The sequence below is a fragment of the Melozone crissalis genome, unplaced genomic scaffold (genome assembly GCF_028551555.1).
Source record: "Melozone crissalis strain CALT ecotype California unplaced genomic scaffold, PUWL_Pcris_2 ptg000013l_1, whole genome shotgun sequence".
NCBI lineage: Eukaryota > Metazoa > Chordata > Aves > Passeriformes > Passerellidae > Melozone > Melozone crissalis.
This window is the reverse complement of record NW_026535791.1, coordinates 15,220,527-15,240,234: the sequence shown is the minus strand read 5'-3', so window position 1 is coordinate 15,240,234 and position 19,708 is coordinate 15,220,527. Positions and strand designations below refer to the sequence as shown.

The 19,708-nt window shown below is 39.2% G+C and overlaps 1 protein-coding gene across 8 annotated transcripts in view; it reads right to left on the bottom strand.

The window, feature by feature from the left end:
• ENOX1 (ecto-NOX disulfide-thiol exchanger 1) overlaps positions 1-19,708 on the bottom strand; it is a 356,774-nt gene that overhangs the window by 71,214 nt on the left and 265,852 nt on the right. For all 8 annotated transcript variants that reach the window (XM_054271527.1, XM_054271533.1, XM_054271532.1 and 5 more), the window contains one exon: positions 9,949-10,161. In XM_054271527.1, the coding sequence (XP_054127502.1) occupies positions 9,949-10,161 (213 nt within the window). The remainder of the gene's footprint in view (positions 1-9,948; positions 10,162-19,708) is intronic.

Here is a 19,708-nt window from a genome sequence, read left to right as displayed (position 1 = left end):
GAAAACTAGAATATCTCCCAGGCAAGAAAATATTCGATACAGGATATTTGAAAATTGTACTACCAAAGAAAAACAGAAATAAATGAGAACCAAAGTGTAGCCTCATCTGCAGATTAAGAGGTAGAGAGAATACTTTTACCCTGCATTACATTATCAAGCAGTCAATTTTATACACATGATTGAGTGAAGGCTGAAATTTATCTCCGGGTTGAGGAGTTAAGAAGTACTCAATTTTTCTGCCATGCATATTATTTCATATTACATATTATTATATAAATAATTTATAATAGAAAAAGAAACAAAATAGAAACAAAAAATGTGTTAGAATAAAAGCAAAAGTCTTGGATGGCAGATAAAATAATCAGATTTCATGTAGAATTTTACTTTAAATTCCACCAATTAAGGACGCAGGATGAAAAGGGCTTTGCACTAAATTACTGCAAGTGTCAGAGTAGAATATATGGCAATTTAGCACAGAAAAATTCTGTAAGAGTGTGACAGTTGACATGAAGGGTAAAAGAAAAATTCAACCCATAAAATTACAGTGTAAAGGAAACTGTTACAGTAAATGTATAACACGCTTTTCAAATATAGAGTCGCAGCACAGGGAGGATATAGAGTTGGCGTGGTTTGGGTCAGAAGCCCTGTTGCTGAATTCTGACTAAGCTGCAGTCTGCCAATCGATTTGGCTCCAAGCCCAGCAAACCAAGGAATTACAGTAGTCAAGGCTGGATGCTGTAGTGAATGAATTAGAGTCCCCAGGTCAGTTTTGGATAGGGAAGAGAATATTTTTGGCAACAGTCCTGAAAGGCATTTGGTAATGAGCTGAACAGAACTTAGCATTAAGTCCAAGGCTAAAACTGTGCATAGGTAAATGACATGTGACATCGGTAAGAGAGATGGTAGACAGATTGCAGAGTAATGAAACATGTATTATTTTAATTAATTTGAGCCAAACATTCATTCTTTTAGTTATGGTACTGCTTACTTTCAAACAAGAATTTCTCACTTTTAGAGTTGAAAACCTGCAGCCTCTCCCTGTTACTCAATTCACATGCCACAGACGGAGAAACAGATGTGATTGCCTTTGACTAGCAGAGGAAAACATAAGAGTTGGAAATATCACCCTGGGGAAGACTGCAGATAATGCAAGGGGTGGGTCCTGAAGTAAAGCATACCACAGCTAGATACAGAAGCAAAGGCCATTATAGACTTGTATAATGAAGATACAGGTTTTGTCAGCTGTGCAAAATACCTCATCTGCCACTCCACTTTGATTTTGGCTTTGTTGGGGTTTTGTGTTTGGCTGTGTTTTTTAAAAAAACTTTTTAAAATTCACAATTATCTGCAACCCCATCAGAGAAATTTGGTCTGTGTGTTGCCCAGATGCCGCAGGTTTCATAAGACATAGTGTTAAGACATAGCATGATAAAGGAGAAAACTATAGGACTTCACTATCATATCCCCAAATCCCACCTTTTTGGACAGACTGAGAGAATCTGCAGTGATTTATCTCTCAAATCATTTTGCTGTGTGGGCGGTCAGCTTGCAAGGATGCCATTTCTCAACCTGCCCTTCTACCAATAACTACATCTGTCCTAGCAATCAAAACCGACCAGGGACCATTCTTGTTCCCTGAAACCAACGGGCACAGCATGCTGAGTGTCCCTGCAGCAACAGCGCTTCTCTTTTCCCAAAAAGATGCTTTTCTGGGAAACTACTTGTCCTGCATCAAACTCTGAACTGTATCACATTTTGTGGGAAAACACTAGCTGACCCAGAGCAACAACTTTCTAACAGCTGAACAGTATGGGCCAGCCTGCCCTAGCTCAGCTTAATTTAATCCTGCAGACAGAGTCAGGGGGGTCATCCTTTACTAGCAGTCTCACCTCTTCTGCTCTCATCCTGGTACAGAGGTCTCAGCAGTGCAGACAGCAATTACAAGACTTACCAGAGGAAGAAGGATGTTTTTCCTCCTACCCTGTCTCACCTACCTGAATACTAGAAAGAATGTCCTCTCTCTAAATTACTTCTACATTTCCCTTTGACTAGGCCTACAGCATTTGAGACTAGAAGGGTGTATGTCTGGGTTCATGCTTGGTCCCTCTTCCCATTCCATCTGACTAAGACTGGCTTGTGTGCGTTATTAAAAGGCTTAGTGAATGTCACTAGTCTATACCTGGGTGATGCAGAAAGAAATACTTCTTTCTAATACAATCCACATAGACAAATTAAAAAAAAAAAATTATACCACAGCACTTACTCTAACCCCTGGTCTTGTAAGAATATCAAACCCCCCGTGTCAGCAGCCACTGCTTTCCTTTCTCCTTCTTTTAGCTAAGGAATTCAGTGGGAAACAGTGAAAGAGTTAGCAGTATGGGGAAACTAAAAGTGCCCAGTTTACAGGATTCACACTGAAACCTGTGCAGTAACTTGTCTGAGGTATGCATATCAAGAATTGATAGTTCTAGAAGTAGAACGCTCCCTGTTAAACTTTGAAATAAAGAAAAAAGTACAATTTAATTCAAGAGATCCCAGTTTGCCCTGCAAGGTATTGCTAGAAAATCTGTCTACAGTTTAAGCTTTGAAAATCTTTTAGGTTATGAAACCCTGGTTTAATTTACAACAGAGAAACTGACAACTTGGTGTAACTGCAAGAGCTGGCGCTGTGCCATGTGATAAATCACTCGGACTCAACAAGACCACTTCACCTTCATGTCATTTCTCAACAAACAGGTGCCTGACATTAGACCAGCACAACACAGGAGGGCAAGTACAAATGCGCAGTACCTGCTCTTTCAATGCCACCATCTTACATTACAGAATGGACTTTATGGACCTTGTGTTGACAACCAGAAAAAAACCTAGAAAAACCTCATCTGCCCCCCACCAACTCAAAGAAAGGTGAAGTGAATGCTGCTTTCTTTGTCAGCTTGACAAGATTATAAACTATTACCAAAGTATTGCAGTTAATTAGCTATTCCTTCTTTTATTTATTGTTAGGCACAGCTTTCTTTTAAGTTCTCAGATTTAAAAATAGCAAAAGTGGGAACCACCATTTTTGGTAAATCTGTCCGAAAAGAGAACTCCCAGGGAACTCTGTAATGTAGGAACATCATAAATGACATTAAGTCATCGCAGGTCCCATTAAGTGAAGTAATAATTATGCAGGAATCTTGCAGATTGAAATATTTCCAGAAGAGCTATGTTTTTGGGGGGCATAATATGGTTTCTTTTGCTGAAGAAAAAGGATAAACATGTGGATGAGGAGGTTTCAAGAGCAATAGACTCTACTGGCAATCAAAACAAAAAAATTGCCTCACATACTTCAGGTGTGAAATTTACTTCTCCATCTGTTGCCATACCTTATGTTCTCTTGCCTGCCCTGACTTCTGCAGTTTTGTTCCTTCTGTGTGTGTCCATCTTTTTCTCCCACATAGTCCATCCCTTTCCAAAACTCTTTTCTTGCCCCATAACATCTCTGTCATCATCACAAACTACACCATTTATGACAAATTCAGTGATTTGACATGAAGCATCACTAGCGCACACTGAAGGGAGCAAGTATTTCAATCACTCCTAGTTGCATAGGATTATTCATACTTACAAGGTTTATTCAATCATTCGTAAGCAGTCTGAACAGCTTTAGATGTGCAGACCACATGGTATGCACAGCCAACTCATCCTTTTGGGTGAAACCACCTTTCCTTCCTTGCCTAATGACTCTTTCCTCATCCTTTATTTCCACAGAACATTTACAGCTCAGTTCTGTGATGCATCAGGCCCTTACCCCTGTCTCTACTCAGCAAGGCAAGTCAAAACCAAGCACAGATTTCCACGTGACTAAAGCACATGCTTCTTTGCCTTGAACCTTGTGTCATCATCTAGGAGAAATGCAGATTGCAGGCAAGTGGCATGAGTTGTCAAAATATACTGAATTCTCTTGGAAGGCAGTGCTTTTATTTTTCTGCAAAATACCATGCATATTTAATGGACTACATTAAAAAAAACAAAACCAGACACCCTCTTAAAAATAACAGAAGAGCTTCTGTTGAAATTCTGTCCATGCTTAAATCAATATCAAGATTTGTATTGACTTTAGGTGGAGTGAAAGCTACAGACAATGGAAGGAATGCAGTCATTCAAAGAAAAGAAGCACAGAGGAATAAGCTATGGGAAATACTACCAATTGCAACCACAAAGGGTTATACTGCCAAAAGAAAGAGAGCAACTACAAGAATGCAAGGTAAAATAAAAATGGAGTCTTTCATCTCTATTATCTGCCACTGCCACAGCATCCTGTATAGAAATGCTTTTAGGGAACATGTGTATATGAGATAGAAAATATCATAAATAGAAGGACAACTGAAAAAAGAATAAAGAGATCCAGCTGAGCTTTACTGGACAAATTATCAGTATAGAAACAAGCCAAGAGCACACTGACTAAATGAGCTAACAAAAGGAACTGGATGGATTGCAGAGGTTATTTTGTACTTTTTATTTTTTCTTTTTTAGAAATGCATCAAGGTAGAAAGCAATAGTGGCAACTAATGACATGGATGATTAATGTTTGTATTATAGTGGCATTCTATGACACCAACTGAGAACTGGGCTGCACTGTAAAAACACATTATATGACTCAATCTCTTTCACAAAGAGCTTAATGATGACCTAAAAATTGCACATAAAGTAAGCTTATATTTTTGAATTAGTCAGTGGCAAATGAAAGAAAGACTGTAAGACTGGACAATTAAAGAGCAGGAAAATCCTTTTAAAAGTTGTTATTAATGTGGAGCAATTGAAAGAGTGCTCTGGAAAGCATGATTGTATATTAAAAGTCTGCTAAGCATTTAATCAGCATGCTTTTAATGTCTGTAATGAAACTGGCTTCATTTTTGGTGCTATAAGAATACTAAAAATGGAAGGAATTTGGGGAGAAAGTACTGAAGTATGGAATTTAAAGGAAACCAGATGAGACAGTGATTTTACCATTCATCATAATATCAATGTAAATTCTATCTTTTCTAAAGCAAGAGAGCAACTTCTGAAGTGAACCTGTAAAGAGAAAAACAAAACTGATGCCAATATTTTTAAGAGAGCTCAGAAAGTATTTTTAACATTTTTCTTACTTTTTTAACATTAGAAAAAAATGCAGATTCTATCTCTGAAGGCATTGATAATGTCAAAACAGATTAAATCAAATCCAGGGACATCAGAGAATGAAAATGAAGAAACATGAAAGGAGGAGAATTTTATTCAGTCTATTGAGAATGCTTTTCCCTTCAGAATTATTTAATTTTTTTGTTATTGTTGTTGTTTTGAATTTTTTTCAGTTTTTTGTTTTTTGTTTTTTGGATTCATGTCAGATACCTACCAGCTATTTGATAAAAGTATTTGATGTAATCTAATATACCACTGGAGTCCTTTAGTAGAAAGGAAAGGAAAACTCAAGGTGACAATTGTTAAGAGTCCAAAAAAGGGGTACATGACACACAGCCTTCTCCCCAAACCTTTGATTCTTCATAAATGGAGAGGCCTACTGAATCAGCTCAAAATTGAATCTAGTTTCACTTCCTGTTTCGTAAGTAAGGGCTGAAGATACTTAGCAACAGGCAAAGCAGGTAAACTGCATAATGTCATAATCCACAGAATCATAGAATGGTTTCGCTTGGAATGGATCTTAAAGATCATCTGTTTCTAACCCCCCTGCCACGGGCAGGGACGCCTTTCACTAGACCAGGTTGCTCAAAGCTTCACTCAGCCTGGCCTTGAACACTGCCAGGACAATGTGGGGCATCCACAGCTTCTCTGGGCAACCTGTGCCAGTGTCTCACCACTCACACCCTATGTTTCTTCATAATACCTAATCTAAACTGGTCCGCTTTCAGTTCAAAGCCATTCCTCCTTGCTCATGTTCATGCTGGACATCAGGAAGAATTTTTTCACTGAAAGAGTGGTTAACCATTGGAACCTGCTGCCCATTGGAAGGCTGCCCAGGGTGAACATACCATCCCTGGAAGTGTTTAAGAAATGACTGGACAAGGCACTTAGTGCTATGGTTTAGTTGGCATGGTGGTGTTTATTCAAAGGCTGGACTCAAATGATCTTGGAGGTCTTTTCCAACCTTCCTGATTCTATGATTCCATGGGAAGTAATCTGGCCAGGGGGCCCCATGATAAAAACCACCCTCCTCTCACTGTTCTCCCACAGGCACACAAGAGACTGATTCATAGACTCTGATAGGGACCTGGTTTCAGAGTCCACTAAATCCATTAGTTCTTTAGTCAAATGGGCCAAAATGTCCAAATGATGGAGTGTCATAATCTGCTCAGTAACCAGCCATGGGGCACTTCATTACACCATGTGTATGACCTATGAACTTGTATACTGGGACACTTCCACCACCTTCTGTGTCTTACTCTTTAGATACCAAATTAATTTTTGAATATGGAAATATCATTCACCTGTAGGTACCTTTTTCAGTGTTGTTAAGGGAGACTGCATTAAATAGTCTGAAAACTCAGTAAGAGGTAGGCAAAGTTTACAATGCATGGAGAAGAGAGTCAGAAGAGGAAATTGTGGCTTTGGTGCAGTCTAAAAAAAATACCAACAGCCCAACAGGGATATCTCTAGGGCCTCCATTTTCCTTAAACATGGGGACAAACATCTGTAAACCTTACGCTGAACAGGTGGCTTGGGAGGAAACGAAACAGAGATGAAGGGAAAGCCAAGGGGCAGTGTCACATGTATCTAAGCTGGGGGAGTAAATAGATGTCGAACCACAAAGACAGACCTATCCTAAATCCTTGAAAACAATCCATACTTTAGGCACAAATTCAAATCTAAAAAAATCAAGTAATTTAATAAAAAGAAGAAAGTAGAAATTTTTCGCTCTTAATCCCTTAAATAACTGAAGAAGCACCATACTAAGAGTCCCTGTAGCACTTAAATCAGGTGCTATAAATTAGTGGTGTGACAACAGTAATACACTTTATTTCACAGATTATCCTGGCACAAGTACCTTGATGAGGTAATTAATTCACGTGCTAAGCAATTGACCCAAATTTTTAGGGGTAATCTGCTCAGTAATCTCCTAAATACCTCCAGGCACAAATTTGTAGCAGGGATTTCAACGCCTGTACTTCTTTATTAGTTAGGCCATAAGATGAAATGTTCTGGTCACAGTAATCCTCATTAATAAGAAAGTATTTTCTACTGAGACTCACCAAGACTGTGTGTGTGTATGTGTGTGTATGTGTGTGTGTGTGTGTGTGTGTGTGTGTGTTCCAGGTGAGTGCACTTTAAGCCAATTTTATTTCTTTTTTACTCCCCATAACATTCATTGCTGGCATTTTTTTCTAACTCCAAGTTCTTCCCTTATGCTACACCCATCTCTATCAATGCTGTACACGGTTAGTGGGATTAATCTGCTCTGAACAAGGTGTGTGAAAAGTGGGACATCTGGTTCAGAGCTAGGCCCCCTGTGAATCCTCTATGGGCAACAGAGAAAAAATGGCATATCCAAGGGATGATTCATCTCACTGGAAGAGCACCATGAGGTCAGTTTGATGACTCATTCCGTGGAGATTCTTATTTTTCTCTTCTGAATGTAAAGAAAGCCCAGAATGGTCAGCTCCAAATTGACATCTGACCTAGTTCATGAGAGAGGACTGCCACATGATATTTTTAAAATACTGTAATATTTATGTCAAATGGCCACACAGCTGCAGCATTACACTAGACTTGTGGATCCTTACTGCAGAAAAGCAGAAGTGGGTTTCTATCGGTCTGCAGAATTTAACAGGCCACACACACCTATTTTGGACATCTCATATTTTCAAACTCTTCTTCATAAAGCAACTGACATATTGTAGCCAATTATGCAGGACTGTGGAACAGCAATGGAAAAAGATACATGAAAAACATTCCTCAGATCAATTCAAACACAGATCAATTCAAATTTCCTTGAAAAAGGGAAGCTCATTTCAGAATCTCCATGCTTAGCAATCTTAGGCATATACATGTGTAAAGGAAAAACATTATCCATCTGTTCACAGCAAGTTTGCAAGGAATTTTAATAAGACATTAATGCTAATAATGGTCAATGTTAATGATGTTTATAAAATAAACAATGGGGAACATATGGAAAGCTTGTAAAACTTGTTCTTATAAAATCCACAGTATAACACCTTTCCCTGAGGATACTTTTTGCTGACCTTGTCCTCCTAGGCCAGATCTGACAGAAACTTTCTTCTTCCAGACTCTGCTGTTACTGTGGCACTAGGAAACTCACATTTTGAAGCCAAAGCTATTTCTGTTTTTGTAAGTTCAGCAGTCAGCACATTACAGGAGCAAAAAAGATGGCCAAAACTGCATATTTCCACCTGAAACTACAGGGATCTCTATTTCCAAGTGACAGATGTTCTACAACAGTTGGTGACAAATGGGCTAATTTAGACTGATTTAACTAAAGTTCAGCCTGCTGACAATGGGGGACTTTTTTTAATGCAGCTGAAGAAGGCATTTCTGAATGCTAGAGCTGGCTGTTGCACACAAAACTAGAGAGGCCCTGGTGTGAACTGAACAGCACGCCATGCGTGGTGCCTGCATCTCTGTGCCTCACACTGCCTTTTAGATGCTGAGACAGAAGACAACAATGCCTAGCAAATTACCAAGGGAATTAGTCTTTTAAATTTACTCTCTGAACATATGTCCCCAGAAATCAAATGTCTTTGGCCCAGAATCTTTGTTTCTAAGTTCTGGCATCTAAACTCTTACATTAGGATTTATGCCCTGTGGTGAATTTGTCTTCTGAGATGATGAGCTCTCCATCACTTATGCAGGAAGCTTTAGTGGCTGGTCTGCTAAGTCAGACAAGTCCATCCAAGCTTATGTCCTCAACCCAAACTTTTAAAGGATGCCCACTGAGGGACCAGAAATAAATTGCACAAAAGCCTTTAGGGTGCTTTTTCTTTTTCTAATGTAAAGTTTAGGGGCATGATTCTGAAATGACAATGTAAATTATCTGGTAAATTATCTTGGGTTTTGTTCTCAACTGGCACATGAGGGGTGGCTCCAGGCTTCACTTTCTGAGTATCATAATTCCTCTTCCTTGAGGAGCGACAAGTAGACATGTTAAAAACCACCAACAATTAAATCCATTTTATTTCTCCTTTTTTCTTGCCTTTTATTCCTCTCCTCTCCTCTCCTCTCCTCTCCTCTCCTCTCCTCTCCTCTCCTCTCCTCTCCTCTCCTCTCCTCTCCTCTCCTCCCTTTGAAGAAAACTTCTAGGCAAGTATCCTGATCATTGTTTTATGATGAACCTCATTAGGGTAAGTTCATTGATTGTATTTCTGTACTAAGGAAATAGCTGCCAGCACTAGATATTTAAGACAGTTTATCTGCACAATTAATACTGGCAGATCAGTCCTGATGCCAGCAGCAGTACAGCATACTTTTCTACTGTGGAGGTGGCCTTTATCTGTCAATATATCCCTGTAAGTTACTGGATTCTACTGTCTTTTACCTAAACACAGGCTAAAAATATTACCTAATTGTGCTCTATTCTGCAATTGACCTACTTAACTAGCTGCCACACACAGGCTACATATCCCTTGTCTCAAAAAAACCATGACCTTTTCTCAGAGCAGTGAGGCTTCTGTCTTGTCCATTCTTGAGGCGTTATGTCTACACAAGAGTAGACATTGTGAATAGAGCACGTCTTCATCTATTAATAAAAAAACTACTGAAACTTTGCTCACCTTGAATAATAAGTTCTTAGGAATGGTCCTTGATCCTCCAAACTGCCATAGAGTATGGAATAGGATGTGAAGTAGAGCATGACTGCATTGCAACTACTTACCCCCAAACAAACAAGCAAAATGATAAAACCACTACCACCACCACCACCATCACTACAACAACACTGACAAAAAGGGAGTTACTTACATTGAGTGAGGATCCCCGTTAAGGCATTTTTGAAACTCTCCTTGGCTTGCTCCATTTCTTGCTCGTGAGCTGCCTTCTCGTTCATGAGCCGGCGGACGTGGCTGTTGGCCGACTGCACCATGGAGTAGAACTGGTTGGCAGAGCGACGATTCACCTCGCCTCGCTCAATCCAGGTGAGCAGCACCGTGATGGCCTCGGAAAACTTGCTATCATCTACAACAATCAAAGCGCAGGTTTCAAATTGCAGGCATAAATATCCTGCTGAGAACACATTTTCTGCTCCGTGTCACATTAAAATCACCATAAATCCTGCTTGCAGTATATCATTTTGGGCAACTTTTGTGTCCTTTGTTCCATCAGATGTAAGAAGCCAATACAGCCATGTGAAACGAGATAAATCTTCAAGACTTGTCTTCTCCTTATTTTAATCACTTTCTCACAACAAAAAGCAGTCTCCCCAGCTTCCCTGTGGCCTGAGTCTTCACTTTTGCAATGTGTCCCTTAAGCCATTCAGCGATATGGAATGACCTTACAGCGGGAGTGTGGAGACCTCTGTGGTACTGGACTCACTGAGGAAATGAAATGTGTCTGTGTTAATCTGCCCAGCCAAAATCTCATCTTGGAGCTTGGGCTCAGCCATACTTCTGTCAACAGATTTCACTAACATCATGTTGTTAATTAAGGAACAATGTTGAGGCTGAACAATTCCTCCTCAAAACACTGATTAATTATAAGGAACTGCTTTGAACAGACAATGTGCCTGCATTTGTTTTGCATTATTTGTTTTGTACTATTTAATGTTTCACATTATATATTTTTAAAGGATTTCAAATGAATCCAGGAAAACACCTAGATTACATCTTCATGTTTGCCATTCAGGTAATGAAAGTTGTTTTTCTCTGCAGAAAGATTGACAAAACAGAAGGCCAAATTTTGCACACTCCCTCCCCAGGTAATCTTCTTTCCTCTGACAGTGCTCTCAGCTTCCTCAAAAGAGTCTAAGCACAGCATCCATTACACTTCAGGCTTCATCAGGATTAAGAGGAAACATTTCTTTTTAAGTCCCATTTAGACTGAACTGCAAGAAAATATTATTACAAGAGTGTCTTCCTGTGGAACCATTTTTGTGCAATTCAATATAATTTTTTCACCAGGATTTTATTCTATAAAACTTCAATTTACTAACAACTCATTTTAAACATCTCATCTAGTGCTTTTTGGTTATATTTCTGTATATATATTTTAGATGGTATGCACACCTTTATGTAGGAGAAGGTATATGGTCATTGCAGGAAGATGTGGTGTAGTCATAACCAACAGACACTTAAAACAAAAACTGGAAAATACTAAACCCAGAAAACTGTGTTACAGGATACATAACCATGTGACACAGTTTGTAAGACTTTGCTTTCCATGTACAAAGCATAATGAAATACTAATTGTTACGTGATGATTCTGGCTTTTATTCTGAATCAATAATTGCTTCCTTAAAAGGTGAGTAGCCTAAAATACAGAGAGAACCAGTGACATGCTCTGTGCCCACAGCCTCTGAAGAAGAGATTTTTACATTGCCTGATCTTTAACATCTTATTAACTGAAACATGCTTTCAGCTACAGCAGTAAGATTTGCTCTCCACAGCTGAATAGTCACGTTCACCCAAGATCCCTCAAGAAAAAAGCGCAAAATAACATGTAACACATTGCCTGTGTAAAATGGTGTATCTGTTGTAAAACATTAACATGTCATTCATTAGCAGCATTCATTAATTTTCGCTGGGCAGGAAGAGTCAGATAGGCATTCCTTCATTTCATATTGTCCCCTTGGATCAGACTCCACTTCTGAGCTTTGCTGGGTACATATGTAGCAGGAATGCATTAAGTGGCTCTGACGAGCAAGGTTGGCTGAATATAGACCCCTAAGACTCATGCAAAGCCTCTTCACTGCAAGGAAGTATGAGGATAAGGCTCTCCAAAGGACTTGGGCAAAATCTTCAGCCTGCTGAGTTCTATGGGAACTGGATGTCAAAGCCACAATACAGTCAAGAACTCATCCCTGAAACACAATGTTTATTACAATTACACCAGCAAATAAGAATAACCTGTAATGGTTTCTGGCAATGTTAGCATGTTTCCATGCATGAGGAAAATCAGCAGCACAGAAATATGCTCCCTTTTCCTTGTTTTAGTCTCTCCCCAGTACTCATTTAAGTGTTGTTTTGCTGTAGAGCCTCTATGAAAAAAACCACCCTTCCCTCATTTTGTTTTTATCAGGCACAGTGGGTGTCTGTAAGGGAAGTTCGTAAACATATCATCCTTCTGCCACAAAGATTCTACCCATTTAAAAGGACATGCTGAAAACCTGTTTTCATCATACTGTACTTCCAGGGAGCTGCAGAGGTCTGTGGGACTCTTATAGTTAATTCACAGCTCTGCTCACAGAGCAGGAAAAAATCCTTTCATTGGTAAACATCAGCATCTTCATTGATTACATAATTAGAAGTTACATTCAAAAATGCTAGAGGGTAATATATGCACAACAGGAGCACATTAGTTAATAAAATCTTTTCTCTACTGTTTTAAAATTTATGCCACCTTAATTTCTAACTTTTATATTCCTGAGCTCATTCACTGACTGGTATAAGGTAACTCACTGTGAATCCATTTTTTTCATCCAGAATACTTTCTTAGCAATGAGAGATTGCCTTAGAAAATCAGATTTTTATATCAGATTGTTCATTTCTTTTTTAGTTAGTAGAGAAATAGTAGAAGAAATGTAGCAATGGAATCCAATTTAAACAGAGCGTGAACTGCCTTATGATTGCAGCCGTTTATTTAAAAAAATAAAACAAAACTCCTAATTCTGTTCAAAATTATTCCCTCATGGTAGGATGCACATAATTATACACTGTTTAAAAACACACTCTTCAAATAAATTCCTTTATATAAGACATGTTCCCATATGTAATTGTTCTTTTAAAATAAGCATGTGGCAAATTATTTCTTACTCTTAGAGCTTTCTCCTCCTCCAAGTCACAGCATATTCTAAGCAAATAAGGTAGGTTTTATCAGTCCTGTTTTTGCTGTCTGTTTAATGCTGAGGTGAACTGTGCCCCAGAAGTGCCTGCTGCCCTTAAGCAGCTGCAAAGGGAGCCTGGGCTGGCCTGCTCCTGTGTCCACATCCCTGCAACAGGCACACGTTTGGTTGGAGTAATCCCAACATTCCACAAGGGCTGCTGCAAGTACCTGCATCCCTGCGTGTCCCTGTAAAGGGCAGCTCTAACACAAGCTCTGACAACGTCGTGTCATTTGAAGATTATTACCCATCCATCCAGGATGGCTTGCTGGGTCTCTGTCGATAGAGATTTCCAGGTGCTGCCAGACTCAATCACAGCGCACTAGAGATAAGATATTTCAAATTCCTCTTATATCAACTACAGATATTTGACATTTAAATCCAAGCTCACAACTTTGATGAAATGAAATATAAAGAAAAGAAAATGCATCCCTAGAGCTGCCCAGAAAATTGTTAACAGGAATATTTCTATGAAAAAAGTGAATAATTGTTGACAAATGTTTTGCATTTTTATGCTTGTAATTTGACCACCTCTAATCAACCCCAACTGGAATAAACATCTAACTGAAAAAGCTGTGACAACAACTGTTACAGAATGGTACTGTGGGAAAAGGTATTGGAAAGAGAGGTTTAACTTTCACCTTATGGAGTTGCCCTGGTGTAACACAGGGTAGAATGCAGCTCAGAGTAACCTCAAATGTGACTATTTATCTCTCAATATTAAGCATCTCCATCAGGCGCTTTCACAACTTGGTTGATGGTGTCTAAGGTCTTAGCCATTAGAAGGATATAGACTAATCCATCGCTCTGAAGCCAGGCATTCAAACACTCTTATTTCTATAATTTTTACATTTATAGATATATTGAAAATATAGCTAATTTGGTATTTCTGTGTTTCAAGAGTCACATTGCATGCTGGACTTCTAGCTAGGACAAGATCAAACTTTGGGCTACTGATTTAGCTTTGTTATTATCTTTTCAACCCTGGTCTTTCTCAGATGTTTGAAAAGTATCTGAGATATTTCACACAACACTTTGAGCCTCTCTAAATAACCTTCTACACTGTCCTGTGGCCTATGGTGTTGTCAAGAGTCACCATACACTGTCTCTTGTCCTGAATCTTGCTCTCATAATGCAACCTCCCAGACTTGCAAGGACATGCTGAAAAGACAGAGTTAGTCTTACTCCAATGACTACGCCTAGAAAGTTCCTGTGCTGTTTGCCTGTGTTTTGGGAAGCATTAATGATCTCATTGTTCTTGGCCCCTCTGTAAGATGGGAAGGGCCAGGCACACCTTTATGCCAAGTTCTGCCCTGACCAGCAGAAACCCAACTAACAAACACCCCCTGAGGGTGTTCTTGTGAGTACTGAGCATGACTGTGCTGCAGGGCAGGCAGAAAAAGGACAAGAGTGGTGGGATATGTCTGTCCTTTTTTGCCTCTGATTAACAGCCCGTCCTCTGTCAGCTCTAGCAGTGCCATGGGAAGATGTGTTCCCTGCCTCATCCTTGTGCTCAGCACTACTCCTTACACTGCCCTCAGTCTGCCTGGAGCTGCCCAGCTGCTCAGACTCCAGTTCCAGTTTGTCAAACTGGGCCCAGTTCAAACAGGAAGGTGGCAAAGTTCACTTCAGGATGGAAACTTCTTCACTACCTAAAGCCGCAGCCAGGGGAGGATGTATGGCCATGGTTACTCTTAATCTGACTCCTGACTTGATAATTTATTAAACTAAAACTATGATTTCTAAATTGCAAAGACTGAATTCAACACAAAAAAGAATAAACATTAGGAGGTGACTGCTGTGGGTGAACCAGGTCAGAGAAAAGGTTCACTAACCTCTCTCATCAGCAGACTCAACCCAGCTCCCCTGTGCATCAGGAACAATTTTCTTCCCAGCACATACCACTTCTGGTGCCAAAATGACAACCTATTTTTCTCTTGGCTTAAGAGCTTCTTCTGTACAGAGTGCCTGCCAGTGACCTAGAAACACAACTCTTCCGTCTACTACCCTCACCTTCTTTTTTTCCTGCTCAAATCCCTTATATAATTGGGCCATGCATCACACACATCAGTCTAGTACTTTTGGGATTAATAACATTTTTAACCCAGTGGCATTGCATAACAAGTAAGAATCAAGAAATACAAATTCTTACTGCCAAAGGGTTTTTTTTAAGAATGATTAATATCCACCTTACTATTTCTTAAATAGCCTTAACTGCATACTAAAACCAAGAAACTTTTCCAGTTATGTAACAAATTTCTAACTGACACTAGATTTGATAAAAATACACTTTTATGTTCACTAAAAGATGTATTAAAAAGTAGTCTCTCCCCCCTATGTAATCAAACTCTTTCTTTCTTTCAAATTAAATCACACAAGATTCTTCCTGGGGTGGGTGTTTCATGTCAGACACAGAAATCCATTATCTTCTCTTGCTGATGCCATTATTTCCAATGAAAAGTAATTATGAGGGTATTGAGTTTCCTCCCTATTTCTCAAAATCACACCAAAAACTTTCAGATCAGCGAGCTGCCATTTCCCAGCTCTTAGTAATTAACTTGAGTCATTTTGCAGTGTGGTACATTTAATCCAGTGGCTTTACATTAAAACCTCAAAATCTGAATTGATACAATACAGATGAGGTGAGGGAGGACGTTTTTAGTAATGCACTAAGCAGTGAGTGTACCTCCTGTAGGCTTTGGGAGGCATGTGCCCAGGGAATTGGGTTACCAGGCTGCTGATAGCTGAACCCACCGTATGCTCTTGTGCCAGCAGACAAAAGTGCCCTCGCACCGTGCCTGCTCACAGCCCCTGTGCGAGGCTCTCGGAGCCAGATGTATTGTGCCGCAGCAGATGTCAGCAGCATATGGAAGAAGGAAGGAGAAAATGATAATCTAAAACCAGGAAGGGTGAGGGAACAGATTTGATGCTAAAGCGTCGAAACATGTCTGTTTCAGGGCTCTGTCCTGATATACCACTAATAAAAAAAAATCTATGCTTAAAAAAAGCCCAGAGTCTCAGCACTTAAACCTGGCATTCACTGGATTTGTTCATAGGATCTCACTTTGCCTCCCGTCTGACGTAGCTCTGCACTGAATTTGAGCCTTTCTGGATGAGACTTGCCTCCCTGCATAACTGCACTGTCTCTCTAGCGCTCCACCAGTCTGGCTCCCCAGTTGCAGGGTGATATTAAAAGCAGCGTATTTTTCTTCTCAGTGAAATATCCTGTCTCCCAAGCAATTAAATGTTGTTTATATTTCAAACCATGTGCAAGAGTTGAGATTGTCAGGCTTGATGTTATGTTACCTGAGTCTTGTGCACGGCACATCCCTCATTCTCCTGTAACTGCCATCTATTTATTTAAATTTCCAATCTGTGCTCTCTTCAGGGGATAATACAGTGCCTGGCAAAGAAGCAGCTTCTCAATTTTTAAATTATATTTCTTAAAATGAAAAACTGTATGAATAACTTCCCTGTGCTCATAAAGAAATGCTATATTAAAAAGGGAGGTAAATTCCAGGGTATTGTATTTAACTCTCAGATATTTATGCCTCCTTTGCTCAAAATATTTAAAAAACCAGATATTCAGATATAAAAAGATGCCTTTGTTAAGTGATAGAACTATTTAGCTACCCACAGCAAATCAGACATATGTAGCATTTTAAAGGATCTTATTTTCAAGAAGTGATTTCTGAAGATGATACCATTAGGTACAGATATGCTTGAATTAAGAAAACCATAATGTCTGAAATCCTGCTTTGAAACGCAAATGTCATAAGCACAGATTAAAATGCTTTGTTCCAATGCACCTGACAGAGCAGCATTCCACTTAAAAGGTTCAGTCTATCTCCAGTTGTGTCTTGTTCTGGGCACCACATGACTTAACTGTTTATAATGCACCCAGGAAAACAGATGTCAGAGCATGCAAATTTGAACCTAAATATCTACCGACACATTCCACTGTGCAGTAATAACACATCTGATTTAACACTGAGGAATTAAAATCTCAAAGACACACACAAATGCTGCAATGAACCAGAAGAAGTGAAAGTCACTTTTTTCTAGTGTAATTGCAGGAGACATAATATTCTGCTGGTTTTGTCAAAACAAGAACCCAAGGTCTATTTTCAAAGGCTGTTGAAGTAGGTAAATAACATTTACACTTCATTGTAAATGACCTTGGATCCCCAGAGTTCACATCTGTGAATTTATTGAGGTATTTTCTCAAGGAAACACAGATAAGAAGGATCTCATGCTCTTCATGCAACTCATTTTGTTGGAATGCTGAAGCTCATATAATTTTGAAAATCGAGGCTCAGGCTAATGACATGAATGGTGCAGGAAAAAAATGTTCACACTGCCAACAAGGAGAGAGTTAAGAAGGACTTCATTTCCAGGAGTAATGAACATCTTAATAAATAAAAAAAAAAAAAAAGGAAAAAGGCAAAAGGAAAGGGAGATACACATAAACAAACACTGTTTGCTACACACTGAATTGCAAAGTGATGAAAAATTGCACTGGTCCATAGTTTCTTTAATTCCAGCAAAAATTAAGTGTTCAAACCGAGTTCTCGGCAGATATGAAGGAATTCAGGGTAGTCCACAGGGAATGGAGAATATATTATAAATCCTCATGTATATGAGGCCCCAGATGCAGTGGATTCCCAGTCCCAGTCACCAGCCACTGGAGAACTGGTTCCTTTGTTCTGTGGAACTCCACACCAGTAGAGACTACCTGGCTGAAAATTTACAATGAAATTCTGTTTCCAACTGGCACAAAAGTTCCTCTATGCTCTCTCACCCACAGTCACTGCTGTACCAGGTAATTTCAGCACACCAGAGGAACGGGAATAAGCTGACAACACTGGGGCAAGGGTTTCCAGCCAAGTCTGTTACACAAAACAATGATTTCTTAGTCTTATGCTGCAGTTTGCAGAAAGTGAAAAAAAAAATATTGTCACCTCTGTTATAGACTCAGTAAATATCTAGACCACATTAGGGGAGTGGCTGATAAGCCTACTTCATCTCTGCTCCCCATAAGATTTCCTTGCTGTCAGGAATTTCTAAGGTTATTTTGACAAAAGTTGCTTGGATTCAGACCAAGTTATCTACATCTGTGGTTGCAAAGCAGTATCTTGGGTTGAGATATGTTTAGTTATTTTGGCTTGCTTTTTAGCTGGTGTTGCTCTGTGAACTTCTGGAGGCACTGCAGGAGCTGAAACCTGCATGTTGGGCACCTGCAGCTCTGCCTCATGAGCTGGCAACAGAGCTCAGGAGTCTTCTGAAGTGGGCACCACAGCAAGGTCACGACCTTCCTTAAGAAAACAACTGCAGAGCATCTGCTGAAGAAACAATTTCTCAAGTTAAATCCTGACAATTGCAGACATATTGTGATCCCTCTTTCCTTTAGGATGAATTCTCCAGGCTTTTACAGCAGCACAAATGTGCTGATAATACAGAGACCTGAGATTTTAACTCCAAGTTCTATATATCTGTGTGTGTGTATATGTGTATGCCTGTGTGTGTATGTCTACATATATACATATTCTGCTATTTTCATCTGATGTCCACATTTAAATTGTGAATGTATGATGATGGCTGGACTCAATCTTAGAGGTCTTTTCCAGTCTTAATGATTATATGAGTCTATTACATGAACTGCCCCTTGCTAGAGAATTTTCTTTAATGTTGCTTTACTTCTTTTTTTAGGATGTCACAAAGAGCTCATGTGGTGATTCCATGTTGCCCAAGGGAGCCTATAAAGTTCAATGCCACTATTTTACAGATGCTGGCTGTGATGCCATAGGAAAAGTAAAGCAGACCAGTGTAACTACTCAAGCCCACTCTGCTTTTTTTACTACCTAGAAGAGGCCACAGCTCATGCCCACTTAGAAGAGAGGGATCTTTTCTGCATTCTCCACCCTTACCTATCAGTACAGATCTAGGGCTGGTGTTTTTAATTTCACAACAATCACAGCAAGGCAACTGTTAATTAGCAGAACTTTTAAAATTGCAATATATTATTTTGCTGGATTTTAATGATTTTCAACCAATAAAAAAATAAACTTACCTTTTTTTTTTAATTTAAGTGTCGTACATTGCTGGAAGTTTATTTCTGGAGAAACAGTTATGCACATAATATTGGTCTATATTGTGCTAAAAAATTTTTATATTAAACTTGAGCATATATGTCAAGTTCTGGTTAAATTTCCCTTAGGAGAACCAAAGAGTGGACTTGCTTGGAGTAGATTTTAATTAAGTATGGAAACTTCCCATAATGAAAAGAAAAATCCTTCTAAATATAGTCATCTTAAACATCTTGCAAAAACCCACATTCAGTTGCCCCAAGCAATGACTAACCATATGGAAGAAATTGTCCAGACGTCTTGCATTTTCTGGTTTAGTTCAGGAAACCTGTAGGCCTTACTACATAAAGAAAACTTCCCTACAAAAGATTAACTCCTAAAATATTCAACTAAAACCAGATGGATCTAAAACTGGACTGGAAGCTAGGTATGAATTAAAATTTCTTGTATTAGGGCCTCTCTTCTCCTGGTCTATAAACCCATCTGGGTTATTTCACCAATCTACCAGATAGATTGATGAATTATTTTATGGAGAAGTGCATCTGCTGGGGATGAGAATCAGCCAAACTAACAACTGACTGAGGTAGTAGCAACAGCTAGC